Below are 16,694 nucleotides of genomic sequence, written 5' to 3'. Positions count from 1 at the left end.
ATGCTATGCATACTAGCTCATTATGCATTTGTCTTGCATGTTTTTTTTTTAGTGGAGTGGATTTGCAACCACTTTAAGGTGTGACCTGCCAATGTCACCTATTAGATCACACGACCACAACGTTTTCTATTTTAATAATTAAAATATAAAAAAAAAAGAAAACTATATAGAAAACATACTGCATTTTTTTTTTTTTTTTTTTTTTTTTTTAAGAGTAAATAATCTGTAATGAGATAGAAGATAAGGTAGAAACAAGTGTATCCTCTACTAATCTCCCTTCCATGTAGTGGAGGATAAAGAAAGGAAGTCCAACCTGGGTGACAATCATGACTTCCTCCATAGATACAGTAGAAGAGTGAATGTAGCCACCTAGGGACAGGAAGTGCTATTAAACAATACTATCTTACGTTTGTAAAACGAGTCCCCTACCCCCGTGTTACAGAGATGTAGAAAGGAAGACATGTTTAACCACTTCAGCCCCAGGAAGATTTACTCACTTCCTGACCAGGCCATTTTTTGCGATACGGCACTGCGTTGCTTTAACTGTAATGCAACGTTGTACACAAACAAAATTTATGTCCTTTTCCAGCTTTCTTTTGGTGGTATTTTATCACCTCTGCGGTTTTTATTTTTTGCACTGTAAAACAAAAAAAAGACTGACAATCTTAAAAAAAAAAATTTTTTTACTTTTTGCTATAATAAATATCACAAAAAAAAAAAAATTGAACACAATTTTTTTCATCAGTTTAGGCAAATATGTATTCTACATATTTTGGTAAAAAAAACTTTTTTTTAGCAATAAGCGTATATTGATTGGTTTGAGCAAAAGTTATAGTGTCTACAAAATAGGGGATATATTTATGGCATTTTTATTATAAATTTTTTTTTTTTTACTAGTAATTGCTGTGATCCGCAATTTTTAGCAGGACTGACATTGCGGTGGACCGATTGGACACTTGACACTTTTTTGGGACCATTGACATTTATACACCAATCAGTGCTATAAAAAGGCACTGATTAATGTGTAAATGTCACTGGCAGGAAAGGGGTTAACACTAGGGGGCGATCTGGGGGTTAAATGTGTTCCCTGGGAGGCGTTTCTAACTGTGGGGGGAGAGGACTGACTGGAGGAGGAGAGAGATCGCTGTTCCTGATCACTACAAACAGCAGATCTCTTTAATCCCCTGTCAGATCAGGGATCTGTCTGTTTACATTGACAGATCCCCGTTCTGTCTGTGGAACGATCACGGGTGGCCATGCGCATTGGCTCCGGCGTCGCGCCACAGGCGTGCCTCCCACAGCTCTTAAAGGGGTCGACATACACCTACGCTGGCTTGCGCAGCCGCGCCAACCTGCCGCCTTATAACGACAGTGGCTGGTGGGCAACAGGTTAAAGGATAAAGAGAAAAAAAATGTTGATACAACTCAGAATGTGGCACCACATCCATATATAAAATGGCAAGGAAAAACTGTGGAGTGATACTGGACTTTTAATTGGTAGCCACTAGTAGACCCAAAATGAAAGGAAAAGAGCACTCAATAGTATAAAAATCAAAAATTATGACATTATAAAAACCACTTAAAATCATGAAATAGATTTAAAAAAAAAAGGTGAGTACATATGGCATCGTTCCATGTGGGTTGATCCTATGTATATACAAGATAACCTGTAGGTATGCCCATAAATATGGTGAACTTGTGACTTGGATTAAGGGTAGTCTTCCACATCAAGGGCCCCACAGAAAGTGAAAGTACCAAGGAATCACTGCGCGTTTCGCCTATAGCTTCCACAGGTGATCCCATTGGTACCAGGAAGTAAGAGAAAGCAGTGCACGAATAGCCCCAGATCGAGAATGCGTCCAACATATTTCAGCCCAACAAGGGAACTTGTCCTAAGGTCAAGAAATATACAAATTACAGAAACTGCAGTGTGTGGAATAATGTTAGATATTTATATATGCTGATAAAGCCAAGTGATCCTTGGTGGGTGTGTCATCCCTATATACCATGAATCCGATTAATCTAACAGAAGAGTAACAGAAAGGGTCCTCACAATGGAGATATCCAGGATATTCGATTAGCCTGGCGTTGGTGCACATGGTGTCCTGTTGAGCGAACAAACAAAGTGTACTTGAAAGTATCCTGGTAAGGCAAAATGGAATGTAGGATGCTAGCAGTACCTGAATAGAAGCTGGGACATCCACGATGTTCATCTTTACAGAAAATCTGGGGAGGGGGTCCAGTGTAAGTTCACCTTATAGATTTTCTGTAAAGGTGAAATTACATTTTAAAGTCTAGCCTGGGTGACAACCATGGCTCTCTCCATAGATACAGTTGAGGGGTGAACTTAACCAATCAAGAACAGAACATGTGTTCTGAACAATCTTCTCTTCCCTTTTTGTAAGCTACTGATTCCCCTCCCCATATAATTGAGAGGCAGAAAGGGAAATATATTTGAAGTCTAACCTACATAACAACTTTGGCTCTCAATAGATACAGTATATGGGTGAACGTAGCCACCGTGGAAATGTGTTAAACAATGTTAACATGTAAATGACTACCGTATTTATCGGCATATAACACGCACTTTTTTCCCCTTAAAATCAGGGGAAAATCGTAGGTGCGTGTGGAGCGATCGCCGCGATCACAGCCGGCATTCACATAGCGTGTAGTTTTAAATATGACGCCGCGGAGTTCGGAGGGACTCGGCGGCGCTGAACGAGCGCCGCCGAGATACACATAGTCGAGTGTTCTCGGCTCTGACACCGCTCACAGTCCCGCCATTGGACCTGTGTTATATCCATCATAGGGCAGGACTGGGCGGGTCTGTGAGCGTCGCCGGAAAGAGCCGAGTACACTCAACTATGTGTGCATCTCGGCGGCGTTTGTTCAGCTCCGCCGAGTCCCTCCAAACTCCGCGGCGCCATATTTAAAACTACATGCTATGTCTATGTCGGCGGCGATCTTTCAAGCGATCTGTCCAAGCATGTAATGGACACTGGGGGCAAAGCTGCACTGACCACTGGGGCAAAGCTGCACTGACAAGGCTGCAATGGACACTGGGCAGGGCTGCAGATGGACATAAGGCTGCATTGATGGGCATTTTAATGTAAGTTTTTTTCCTTAAACTTCCCTCCTAAACTTGGGGTGCGTGTTATACGCCAGCGCGTGTTATACGCAAATACAGTAATTGTTGAAGATGAAGAAAGGGAGACATGTTTGAAGTCAAATTGGGGTGGCAAACATGGCTTCTTCTATAGGTACAGTGGATTGGTGAACATAACCACCCTGGGACAAGTAGTGTGTTATGAATAAACAATGTATCTTCTTTTTGTAAACTAATAAATCCCCCACCTGAGCCACCTCCATGTAAGAAGAAAGGAAGACATGTTTGGATGTGGTGACAAGGATGGCTCCCTTCATACAGTAGATACAGTGCAGGGGTAAACATTGCCACTCAGGGGCAGGAAGTGTCTCATATCTAGGGTTACCACCAGGTGAAAAATAAAAAAGGGAACATATACTTTTTTAGCCATCAAAAGGAAATCAGTTAAACCCATAGGTAAAAATCAGAGACAATCCTTTCAGAGGAAGTAGTAACTTTACAGATAAAATAACCTCCACGAGAATGTGCATGCTTCAGTTGAATTGTCTAATTTTTAAAAAGCATAACAGGTAGAGGGAATTCTGTCAGCAGACAAAGCTGTTAAACACCATCCAGAACCATGTCTGCTAGTGATGCAGAAAATCAGTCAGACTCCATTTACAGCCCACATATGTTATTATAACTGGGGAGCATTATGGGACAAAGATGAATGGTAGATATCTTGCTGATCTGTATCATGTGATGCTGGAGGTCCTGGACCATGCAACCTCACTGTGAAGAATAATATTCGACAGGGTTGGATCTAGCCAGTCTGATGTGAGCGCAGTAAAAATGTCAGGGGGGCAGAGGATTGGAGGTTAGTAGGGCTACTGTAGCTGTGCTGCCATTCCAACCACTGAAATTCACAGGCTAGTACTGCAACATAGCAGCCAGCTACACACTGTGCAGATCGTGGCTGTGTGTAAGGGAATCTGATCTCCGCATAATGTGCTGGGTGGGGAGGAGAAACTCTGCTGCCTGGGCCCAGGCTGTGTGCAGTGCAAGGAATGGAGAAGGAGTTCAGCATAAATTACATTTTAAAAACATGTCCAGGGTCCCCTTTCAGAAAACCATTGCAGGCCGAGAATGTACTTCAATTGGGGGGGGTGGGAGAAACATTTTTTTAAATGGGCATGGTTTTAAAAGCAGCAGATCTTTAACCTAATGCCATACTCTAACATATATAGGAGAGCTGTAGTTGGTGCTAGGACAGTGTCAGGTGGGGGCAGCTTAGTGTAAGATGGGGGCTTGCAACCTGTCTATCGCGATCAAGCAGACTGCAAACAGGTCCCTACTTTGCCAACCCCTGCCACTATAGGTGCTGCCTCCTCTGCCACACTTATCCTCATGGCATAGCAGAGAACAGAGGCAGCACAGCTCAAGTTGGAGGGTGGGAGCGTTCCTAGCAACCAATCACCACCTTATGAATAGTTATCTCCGGCAGCTCCCACCCTCCATCCTGAACTGTATTGCCTTCCACTCTCTCCTCTGTGTACATGTTTAGGTAGGACACAGTTTATGCTTGCGTGGGAGGGGATGTGATAGGATTTGGGGACATTGCTATTGGGAAGAGGGGGGGGTAGGCCACCCCAGCACCCCCTAGATCCCCTAATTTCCCCATGGGTACAGACAAGTCAAGCATGATGAAAATAAAAAAAACCTTCCCACATTTTTTTAACTCAGTCTCAAAAATCACCAAGTTCCTTTAGGTTGCTGTAATCAGTTACAGGGTGGCTACACTCGTTCTCCATGGTCTTACTGTAAGAGTGTATCCACCCCCTTTCCTGCACCCAAGCTGGATTAGGGATTTGCAGTGTACGTGACCACAACATTCACTGCTCATTCCAAAATAAAATAAAAAGAAAGAGGGAAAAGAGGTTTGTGAGCTCATGGAGGATGTTACAAGCAGGCAGAAAAGAAAAAAACCCCACACAATGTAAAGACTCGGTTACACTTGTGTTGGCCCTCTGAAGAGCGATCCACAGCTGATCACTTTTCATAGGGCTTTAGACGGGCAGTGTTTTGTTGCCTACTTACTGCTGGTTTTAACCCCACAACCCCGTATGGCTGCTTTTGTGGCTTAGGGGAGAGCTCAACAACATAGATCACATAGACCACCCTAAGGAAATGGCATTAAAATTCATAAAAAAATTTAAGTCAGCAGCTACAGTGTTTGTAGCTGCTGCCTTTTAAAAAAAAAAAAAAAAAACAAAAAAAAAAAAAAAAAGCCGGAACCCCGCTTTAAGTAGTAAACATGCAATGATTTTTTATTTTTATTTTTTTGTGTGCGCTAAAAAACCACTCCACACAGTGATGTACAAGTTCACTAATCAACCAGATTTCATTTCATCGGTGTGTGATTGAAAGACGACCGCTAATTGCTTGTAATGGTAGATTACACATTCTTTTGTTGCAAAAAAGATCTACATTTCCGTTTAGTCCCTGTGAAGCTTTGTGGTTTTTCACAAAGTGGTGGTTTTGCACCAGTTGCACAGGTTTTCTTTGCTGTTGGTGACCCCATTGGACAGATTTCCCATCATTTCCTGTCCTTGGCAACACCTGGAACAGGAAGACATGGACAGCAAGGAAATACCAGAGAGTCAAACCCTTCACCATTTTATTAGAAAACAAGTTTGGTTTCTGGCTCCATCCCCATTGGAGAGATCTCTCACCATAATACAAGCCCCTAGATGCAAGAAAGCTTGGCTGGTTGTATTGATGGATCGACTTGGTACAATCCGCCTGCCAATACATGGATCAAATCTCAGCCGATCCCTGCTGAACGGGGCCCAGTTTCGATCAATGTATGGCTGGCTCAAAAAGAGGCAAATTTGTCCATGGATGACACAGACATGATAGAGGTTCTAACAGATGCTGTGTTTTAATTAATTATACATGAATAAAAGTGGTCTGAAAAGACTGAACAAAGCTTGGCAATTGGAAGATGTAGGCGCCTCAGTGCAAGCTGGCTTTCCCTTTCATTTACTACAAAAATATCTACTTTGTTCTAGTAGTTCAAAAAGCAGACTGGCCCCTTGAACCTCCTTTAGGGAAAGGGAGCCTTGACTGCTGGAAGCATGGCATCATTGTGGGCGTGAACCTAAAAAGGGAAGGTAAGTAGTTCCCTTAGGATTGGCTATAAAGACCTGAGGTGACTGGGTGGAGCCTGAACTCTAGGAAAAGGCTACGCTGGGGATCATCCAACTGCTCTGAAGAGATTCAGCTGTCACAAGAGTTGTGCCCCTTCCTGCCCATTGTGATGTTTTGTCACAACTTTATTAGCAGTTTTGACCTTGCCAGCAATTGATGTTGCTTAATGGGCTATGCCCTCAAGTTAAATTCTGGGGTCAGTCTGATGCCGGTCTGGCACTGATGGGAAAGACAGGCCTACTGTAAAATTATGTTTTATGGGTGCTCGCCAGTGGCAGAACTACCACGGTCACAAAGGCAGTTGTGACCAGGCCCTGGCGTTCCACCACTGTCGGGAGGCCCCAGCGCAGTTGTGGCCGCAGGACTCTGAGCTGAGAGCATCTCTCATACAGCCCCAGAACCTGCACTGACAGTTGCCCCTCTCTCCGGATGGGAGAGGAGAAAGCCGATCTAATCCTTCTCCTCCCGCCCCTCTCCTCCTGTGTGTGCACCGCGGGAAGTGTGAAGCTAAGCAGCTGAATTTGATCATTCACCTCCTGTCTTTCACCCTTCCCGTGGTGCACATAGGAGGAGAGGGGCAGGAGGAGAAGGAGCAGATCAGCTCTCTCCTCTCCCATCCATGCGAGGAAGGGGGAACTGTCAGTGCAGGCTCTGGGCTGTATGAGAGAGAGACAGCTCAGAGTCCTGCTGAGGAGGCACTGATTATCAGTGTTAATGTACTGACAGCCATGCCAGTTATCGGCTCTCCTTTCCTCACACATACACAGCATGGGAAAAAGGACTGCCGATAAGCGGCAAGTATATTTACATGTGATCAGTTGATCACATGGTAAAGGGCCTCTGTGATTGGCCCTTTAACGTGATCAGCTGTCACAGAGTGCACTGTATGCGCCTCCCAGGGGGCAGGGTTCTGGAAGGATGTCCATGGATGCCCTCCAAGAACTGGAAGCCCGGGGCTCGGCTGGAAGTGGTTGGGGGGTGGGGGTCGACGTCATTCGTGGTTTCTTGCACTGGGAACCTGAAGGATTCTAGTTAGGCTTCTGGTGCTCACGGTAAAACTGACTGCCATTGGTGTTTGGTACACTTGGAAAGTTCAATAAAGCTGTGGCCTTGCCCTATTTCCAACCTAAACAGCTTCTGTGTCTCTTTGGGGGGCAAGGTATTGGTTTATTAGTTGGTCATAAATGAGCCTATGCTTCTCAGCAGTCCTGTCTTACCTTAATGCATTCAGGTAAAAAAAAAAAAAAAAAAAAGTCAGCCCCCCTAGCCCCCCTCTTACTTACCTGAGCCTGATCTTGATCCAGCGCTGTGCATAAGAGCACAGGCACAGGCTTTTCCGATTTTTTTCATTGGCTCAGACACAGCAGTGGGAGCCATTGGCTCCTGCTGTTGTCAGTCCTATCCAGCGGGGAGGGAGTGGGGCCGAGCCCTGCTGCGTGCCTTATGGAAACACAGGAGTGGTGCTCGGGAGCGAGCACGCATGAGTGCCCGAAAGCATGCAGCTTTGCAATACACCTTACCCCTGCACCCCTAGATTGGACATGCATTTAAGCCTTGCATGGCAGGAGGAAGCCCACGCCAGTAGTAGATTTTGATGAACTCCAGGAGTCCAGCTTTAGGCCCCGTTCACATATCACATAGCAGAAACCAGTGTTCCCGCTACACGATTTTTAAAGCATAATTGTTGCACAACTCAACATGTTGAGTAGGGACAGCCAAACACATTCACTTGCATGAGCTACACACTATGTGCATCTGTCGCTTGAAGACACTTCTGCTGCTTTTCAGGCACAACTCTTCACGCAATTTTCAAAGGCTTGATTGCGACAAACACATCACGTTTGGGGTCCCGTTGAAGGATAATGGTACCCAAAAACGTTTTGTGCTGTTTGCAGCTATTGCCATGCAATTTGGAATAGCAACAATTCTGCCTGCGGTTCCAGATTGCAAAGTCTGAATGGGGCTCAAGCGGCAGCAATACAAGAGTCATACTGATGGTCGATTTTCAAAAACTTTGTGGGATCAGGATGGAACCCCCCCCCCCCCCCCCATTTCAACAAAATTCAGTGTAGGCAAATTTTTGATAGAAAAAAAAAAATATATAAAAATATAATAAAAATATATATAATAAAATAAAAATATATATAATAAAAATAATAAATACACGACACGGGCTAGTAAAATATTTCATCTGTAAAAATTCTAAGCATTGACATTTCTGATTAATGGATCCTAATTATTGCTCGATTTTTGAATGATGTTCGCACGAAAAAGCGATGATAATTTACCGTGTACAGTCAGCCTAAGTTTATACTTGCCTCTCCTCTGAACAGTGATCTGCGATGGATTGCTTTTCAATCCATTTAAGAGGTGGCGAGGAGGCAAGAGGTCACCTCCTTATTGCCCGTTTTAACCCTGTAAGGCCTGTACCGCCATGTCCCAACTGTGGTCTCAGTCTGAATAAGTTGGGGCTCCATTCACTTAAATGGGTCACGTACGGTTGGCGGTGCTGACGCAACAGGTGGTATGCTTTTTTTGTTGCAGCTTGTGTTGTGTACGGTAAAAATGCAACAGTGTGCCCTTAAGTAATCCCTACTCTATCCAGGTCCTAAAAAAAAAAAAAAAAAAACACAAACTTGGCTTCAGACTTCAAGTGGGTGTCAAATCACACATCACTCTGAGTGCTCATTAACATGGCCAGCCCATATCAGTGCATTTCTGTGACAGGCATGACCAGTTTCTGATCAGCTGTGGCCGCTCGCCTGTACAAATCAATGACTGGATGACACTGTCGCAGGTAATCACATCTGCATGGTGTCTGTTGCTAAACATACCAAACTGCTTAGCAAAAAGGCAGACTGGCCAATTTTCCACTGCTACCTACTCAGCAACTACAGTGTAAATTAAAAAAGTTAAAAATGGACTGATGTAGAGACCTGCAGAAAATAGCCGTTCAAGATATTATCCTTAAACAGAATAAAAAGGAGGCGTTATATTAATCCGCAGATGGCCAAGTCCAAAATAAAGGAGAGACAGATTGCCATAAAACGCAGATATGATACGTGGCACAAGAAACAGGACAAATTAATGACACACTAGAAGTAGAACTACACAGATAGAAGGTTCAGCTGAAAAGCTATACCCATTAAATGATACAAATCTATAGATGGTGAATGTCCCACAGAGAGAAGCAGAGCCGTCTGAGACAATATCAACTAGATCGACTTCTTTAGAATGAAATGGAAATGCTCAGCGACCAATCAGAATGAATTGTTAACGGATTTCACTGCTGTATACTGACATCTGATTGGATGGACATAGTCACAGTTTACATCACCTTACCGGATGCAGAGTTTCTGTCCATCAGATCTATCTAAACAGATCGCAATTGATAGACTGATTAGATAGACCAACCAAGAGATAAATAGAAATATTTATTTTTTATTTTGTGCCGACAAAATGAATTATTTGAATCTATCCATCTATAGAAGGTCCCAATCGATAGATCTGGACATCCAATAAGATAGCTATAAATCTATTGAAATCTCAATAGATTAATCTATCTATGGATGTCCAGATCTATCCAGTGATATCCCCATAGATGGATATATAGATATCCTATTGGATGTCCAGATCTATCTATTGAGATCTCAATAGATGAATATATAGATATCTTATTGAATATCCAGTTGGTTCAAACAAAAATGGAATCTATCCATTCATGGATAGATTCCAATATTTCATTTGGTCATAGATAGATTGGATAATAGCGATAGATATTGTGATAGAAATAGAGAGAGATACAGATATCACAATAGACATTGTGATAGAATCAAAATGAATTTTATGACTACCTACCTCTTTTATTTCCCCTATCTACCTACCTATCACTGACTATCACAGTATCTATTGTGATATCCATCACTCCATATCCGATTCACTATCTATCATGATTTTCTATGACAAAATTATTAGAATCTATCTAGATCTTAATAGATGGACAGATCTCAATAGATGGACAGATTAAATGATTTAAATCTATTTGTCCATCTACTGAGATCTAGATAGATTTAAATAATTCATCTTGACATAGATTGGATAATCATGATAGATAGTGAAAGAGATGCAGTGATATATAGCTATGCCATTATCTGTCTATTGTGAGATCTATGCATCCAGTCACTGTTATCTATATCTATTGCTCTATCATGGCTATCCTCTATTATTATTTAAGTTACTTCTATAGCACCATCAATTTATGCAGCACTTTACATATATTGTACTTTAAATCAGCTACTACTGGCAAGGAGCTTACACTCTAATGCCTTGTACACACGTCCGACATTCCGACAACAAAACTAATGGATTTTTTCAGACGGATGTTGGCTCAAACTTGTCTTGCATACACAGTCGCACAAAGTTGTCGGAAAATCCGATCGTTCTGAACGCGGTGACGTAAAGCACATACGTCGGGACTATAAAGGGGGCTGTAGCCAATAGCTTTCATCTCTTAATTTATTCTGAGCATGCGTGGCACTTTGTGCGTCAGATTTGTGTACACACGATCGGAATTTAACCGATCGGATTTTGTTGTCGGAAAATTTTATAGCAAGCTCTCAAGCTTTGTGTTGGAAATTCTGGCGGAAAAAGCCCAATGGAGCCCACACACGATCGGAATTTCCAACACAATCCGATCGCACTTTTTCTGTCTGAAAATCTGACCGTGTGTACAGGGCATAAGGTCCCTAACTCACATTCATATACTAGGGCCAATTCAGAAGCCAATTAACCTACCAGCATGTCTTTGGAGAGTGGGATCAAAAATTATTTGAATCTATTGATGGATAAAATGGACAGATATTTTGATATAGATATTCCATCTATCACATGGACAGCCCATAACAATAATACATTTTCCTGTATCTCAAAGTTCTGACAAAAATAAAATTAGAAGAATGTCTCTCTACTATACAAATGATGTCCATAGAACATATATTTAATATTATGTATTGTGCTGACAAGCATTGTAAACTTTGATTGATCTGAGGGTGAAAAATGCACACACTGTACCCCCAGTGTAGGTGAACACATCATACAGACGCACAGCTTCCACGTCCCCCATGTAAGGAGCTCTATGCATTCCAGCTTTTGGAGTTTTCTAAATGCGCTGGCTAGACAGGAAAAAAGACCAGGTGAGGGTACCTTTGAACTGACCACCGTACAGACTAACCAAACATCACAGGTCTAGTGGTTATTTAGATTAAAATATTTAGCTACTTAGAACTTGCATTTGATGTAAGCCTTAATCATATGAAGACTTTTTTATACAGTTATACTGAACATGTGTGCTATACAAAAAAAAAGAAAAAAAAAAAAGATTATAAAAGGCTAATATAAATCAGTATCAATTAGCTAAAATAAAGAGGTAAATATGTTAAGAATCATAAATAGAATTAAATAAATAAAACTTCAGCACATAAACAGGATATAGTAACAAATACAATAAAGAAGAATATGATCTAATTATAACTTGGGCATAATATAGTATGCGTTATTCAATGAGGAAACTTGTGGATAACTTAAGAAATTGTAATTCGCTGTATGCATTACAGTGGCCTGTAGCATAAATCTAATTTCTACTCTGGGGTGCTCAGAGCCAATCCCCTATAGGTCGTTACTTTTTACTCTACAACATTGCCCTTGCAATACATTTACTGTCACTTAGCAAGTAATAAATGCATACCATAAGTTAAAAGACCAATGTGCAAAGGGCAGTAAATCACAGCAACCAATTCGAATTAGGCTGTAGGTTATAGGACAGGCGTTCCCTGAAATGTGATTGGTTACTAAGAGTTACTGCACTTAATCATTGCTCTTTCCATTGCTTTGTTAAATAGTATTAATCCTGCATCAATGTCAGAAGATGCCGTTTGGCAATGTGCTATAACCTACCGGGATCTTCATGTAGTCTACCACTGTGGTTAAGTGTATTATTGTAATGCTGGTAGCTCAGGTACGGATTCCCATTATGATGCTGGTTGGCTGCGGAGGTAGAATAGGGGTATGGGAATGACCGTCCTCCATAGGCTGAAGCTCCTGGAGAAAACAGGCCCTCATGGCCAGCTGGATGGAAGCCATGCAAGGAATAAGGTCCATGTGTCAAAACTGGAGAGTGTTGGCTTTGTGAAGAAGATGGTGGTCCATGGCCAAACTCAAGATAGGAAGACTTTGATGGGTCCAAAAAAGAATCAGCAATAGAGGTCATCTCAGCTTTGGTGGTCAACCAGTCCTCGTTGATGTCAAACCTGGTGCTGAGCCATCATCACGCTCCATTTCATATCTTTTCCAGCCACCAGAAACTTTAGTCAAACATTACTAGTCTGTCATTTGGCAAGTGTTCCTACAAGTCAGTTCTACTGAAGTCCTGGAGCCACCCCCCAGCCCTGTAATTGGTAAGCACCTCTCCTGATGTCACAGATTCTTCCCCAGGGAAGCCCTCATTAATATAATTACTTCTTTTTTTCAGGCAGCTGGTTGAATGAAGACTGTTCAGACCCGAGCTGGTCTGCAGGTTACAACTTGCTTCAGCAGTCTGATCAACAAGTGAGGATGACAGGGAGGAGGGAGGGACATCATCTGCAAAACAAAAAAAAAAAAAAAAAAAAAAAAACACACAGTATGTTTATTGTCAAGGAGCTTGCATCTGTTTAGATACATTGACGTGGAATCCCCTGCAAGGCACGCGAATGACACTTACAAATATATAATTTAAAGGGTAGCTTTATTGTTTTCAGTGCATGTATACTATAGTACAATGCATCTAGAGGAAACAATATAGTAAAATATGAAAGGATTCGTAATAGCTGCTGTGATCCCAGTTATTGGCTTTGACTTGTTTCCGGAAGACAGTCATGTTGCCCATTAAGGAATTTAAAGTAGCAATGTAAGGTCCTATGATCTCCTAGACCTCTTTATATTCCCCTCTCCAGGGATCCTCTGCAGATCCCTTCTACATGACCGCCACGGCATAATATCAAGTGCTTCTGGGTATGGAGGAACATGTGACCACCCTTGATGTAGTCTTAGCCTAGTGGCCAAGTTCTAGCCCATGATGGATAGAGGGAGGTCCAATAATGGGAATTTTGGTGGTGGCTACAATAGAGGGAGGAGCAATGGAAATGTAGTCTAAGGTGGGGGCTGCATTTGCATAGACAGTCACTATCATTAAACAGATACGGTCACACTGGAGTTGATTTACTAAAAGTGGAGAGTGCAAAATCTTGTTCAGCTGTGCTTGGTATCCAATCAGCTTCTAGCTTAAGCTTTTTCAATTAATCTTTGACAGTAAAATCTGGAAGCTGACTGGTTGATGCAGGGCTGCCCTAGACTTTGCACTGTAAAGTTTAAGTAACTCAACCCCAACGTCCTTAAACCCCTCAACCGGCAAAAGGAGCAGGATGGAATTTATTTTTATTCAAGAAATTATATTACATTTTAAAAATCTACAAATTTACACCCAGGCATAAAACTTTTTCATCCATTGTGTTGTGACGGCAACCCATTCATAACTAATGGGCTGCCCTAATGCAATGTGGATTTACGCATAACACACGGATTGTTTTAGTGTGAACAGGCCCTCAGAGGGGGATACTACACTCACTTTGAGATTTTTTACCAGTTATGTCTCTGGCAAAGAAAGTGAAGGGAAATCTCCAATAGTACAGACAGGAAAAACAACCTGGCAGGGGTCTTAACCCTTACTCTAGCCTAAAAAAAAATAGCTTTTCACTATGCATACACTTTTCTTCCCCATTTGTCATTTGCCAAACAGATCCAGAAGTAGAATTGGGTTGATTTACTAAGAGAATGGAGTCTGTTCACTTAGCAAAGCAAATGTTTGTGACTAATTTTAACAACTATTTTGGGAAAGTAGCAGCGGGAAACTGATGCCATTATCCCTCTGTTCTTTCTTCCTATAACAGCATGTGCCTTGTCAGCATATTAGCATACAGGACCCCTGATTGGCTACTAGTGCCAATGCTCACTCTCCCAGTCTGCTGTGTAGGGCATTGGTTGTCGACCTTATGGAGACCAGGGCCTGGTAAAATTCTTTAAAAACCTTCCATGCCCCAACAATAAAAAGAAACGTTTATACCAACACAATAAAAGTATGGGAATATATTATTATTATACAGGATTTATATAGTGCCAACAGTTAGGGCAGCGCTTTACATCAGGGAAGACAGTACAATTCAATACAGGAGGGATCAGAGGGCCCTGCTAGTTAAAGCTTACAATCTAGAAGGGAGGGTCAAGTGGAACAAAGGGGAGTAGCTGTGGGGGATGATCAGACAGGCAAAATGAAAATACAGTTGTTAGGTGTGGGTAGTATAGGCTTCTCTGAAGAGGAGGGTTTTCAGGGATCGTCTAAAAGCTAATAGAGTAGGAGATAGATGAATAGATTGGGGTAAGGAGTTCCATAGGTTGGAGAGGCTCTGGAAAAGTCCTGGAGACAAGCATGGGAGGAGGTGATGAGAGAGCTAGAGAGCAGGAGGTCTTGAGAAGAACAAAGAGAATGATTAGGTTGGTATTTTGAGACTAGGTCAGTGATGTAGCTGGGGACAGAGTTGTGGATTGCTTTGTAGGTAGTTAGTATTTTGGCGGAAGCCAGTAGAGGGATTGACAGAGTAGCAGCAGAGACACAGTTGGTAAGGTGGATGAGTCTGGCAGCAGCATTCATGATGGACTGAAGGGAAAGATAGAGTATGCAGAGGTAGGCCAATGAGGAGGGAGTTGCAGTAATCAAGGCGAGAGATGACCAGGGAGTGTATTAAGAGCTTTGTTGTGTCATTGGTTAGAAAGGGGCGTATTTGAGATGTTCCAGAGGTTGAGGTGGCAAGATTTGGACAGTGATTGGACATAGGGCTTAAAGGAGAGTTCAGAGCCCAGGACTACTCCTAGTACCTTGGCATGTGGGGACAGGCTGATAGTTGTGCCATCAATTTTGACCGAGAGATCAGGGGAAGAGGCACATGGGGGAGGAAAAATGATTAGATCAGTTTTGGATAGATTAAGTTTGAGGAAGTGGTGTGACATCCAGACTGATATATCTGATAGTAAAATAGTGATACGTGAGGAGACTGAGTGGGTTGAGGGGTAGAGAAATAGATTTGGGTGTCGACAGCGTAGAGATGGTATTGGAAGCCGTGGGAGGCTATCAGCTGACCCAGGGAGGAGGTGTAGATTGAAAATAGGAGAGGTCCAAGAACAGAACCTTGGGGGACCCCAACAGAGAAAGAAATAGGGGAGGAGGCAGTAACATTGTAGGTAACGCTAAAGGTGTGGTTAAATAAGTAGGTAGAAAACCAGCGAAGAGTACAGTCATGGAGACATAAGGCATGGAGTTTGAGGAGGAGGGGTGGTTAACCGTATCAAAGGCAGCAGAGAGGTCCAGAAGTAGAAGCACAGAATAGTGTCCCTTAGTTTTGGCCATTAGTAGATCGTTTGTTAGTTTTAGGAGAGCAGTTTCTGTGGAATGTTGGAGGACGAAATCCAGACTGAAGGGGATCAAGAAGGCTATTATCAGCAAGATGGACGCTAAGTCGGTTGTAGACTAGACGTTCAAGGAGTTTGGATAAAAAGGGGAGCAAGGAGATGAGGCGTAGGTTGAGATTGGATGGGGCCAGTGAGGGCTTTTTAAGTAGCGGGCGGACAAGTGCATGTTTTACGGAATTGGGGAAGATGTCAGAAGAGAGGGAGAGATTGAAGATGTGGGTTAGAGAGTGTAGAATGGAGCTAGAGGGTGACTGTAGCATTTGTGAGGGAACAGGATGCAGAGGGCAAATGGCAAGATGGACGTTAGCAAGTAATTTAGCAACCTCTTCTATAGTGGTGGGGTTGAAAGAGGGAAGTAATGATTGTACCTGTGGACATGAGGTGTAAGGCATGGAGGGTGTCTGAACAGTAGAGATCTCCTCCCGAATTGTATCAATCTTCAGTTTGAAGTGATTGGCGATCTCCTGAGCAGTGAGTGAGTTAGTGGGTGGAGGCAGTGGAGGGCGAAATAGAGAGTTGAACGTAGAAAAGAGTTGACGGGGACGGGATGATAAGTTTTTAATGAGGATGATGAAATAGGCCTGCTTGGCAGTAAGGAGGCTGGAATTGTATTTTTGGAGGGCAGATTTATACTGGCTGAAGTCTTTCTGGGACTTAGTCTTACGCCACAGGCGCTCGAGAGCACGGCTGTGTTTTTTCAGACTTCTAGTGTAATCTGTTTGCCAGTGTTGAAAGGGGCGGGACCTGACTCTGTAGTGAGGGGGGCCAGTGTGTCCAGTGAGGCTAGAAGTGAAGTGTTGTAGACAGAAATGGCTAGGTTGGTGCAGGACAGAGGTGCGATTTT

The 16,694-nt window shown here is 42.7% G+C and overlaps 1 protein-coding gene across 1 annotated transcript in view; it reads right to left on the bottom strand.

Annotated features, from left to right (window-relative positions):
* LOC141114199 (homeobox protein DLX-6-like) overlaps positions 1-12,851 on the bottom strand; it is a 30,062-nt gene extending 17,211 nt beyond the window's left edge. The window contains exon 1 of the mRNA XM_073607739.1: positions 12,248-12,851. Within this exon, the coding sequence (XP_073463840.1) occupies positions 12,248-12,560 (313 nt within the window). The 5' untranslated portion in view covers positions 12,561-12,851. The remainder of the gene's footprint in view (positions 1-12,247) is intronic.
* Positions 12,852-16,694: the final 3,843 nt, after the last annotated feature.

This window comes from Aquarana catesbeiana, linkage group LG12, assembly GCF_042186555.1.
Source record: "Aquarana catesbeiana isolate 2022-GZ linkage group LG12, ASM4218655v1, whole genome shotgun sequence".
NCBI lineage: Eukaryota > Metazoa > Chordata > Amphibia > Anura > Ranidae > Aquarana > Aquarana catesbeiana.
The sequence above is the reverse complement of the archived record's forward strand: the minus strand, read 5'-3'. Positions and strand labels throughout refer to the sequence as shown.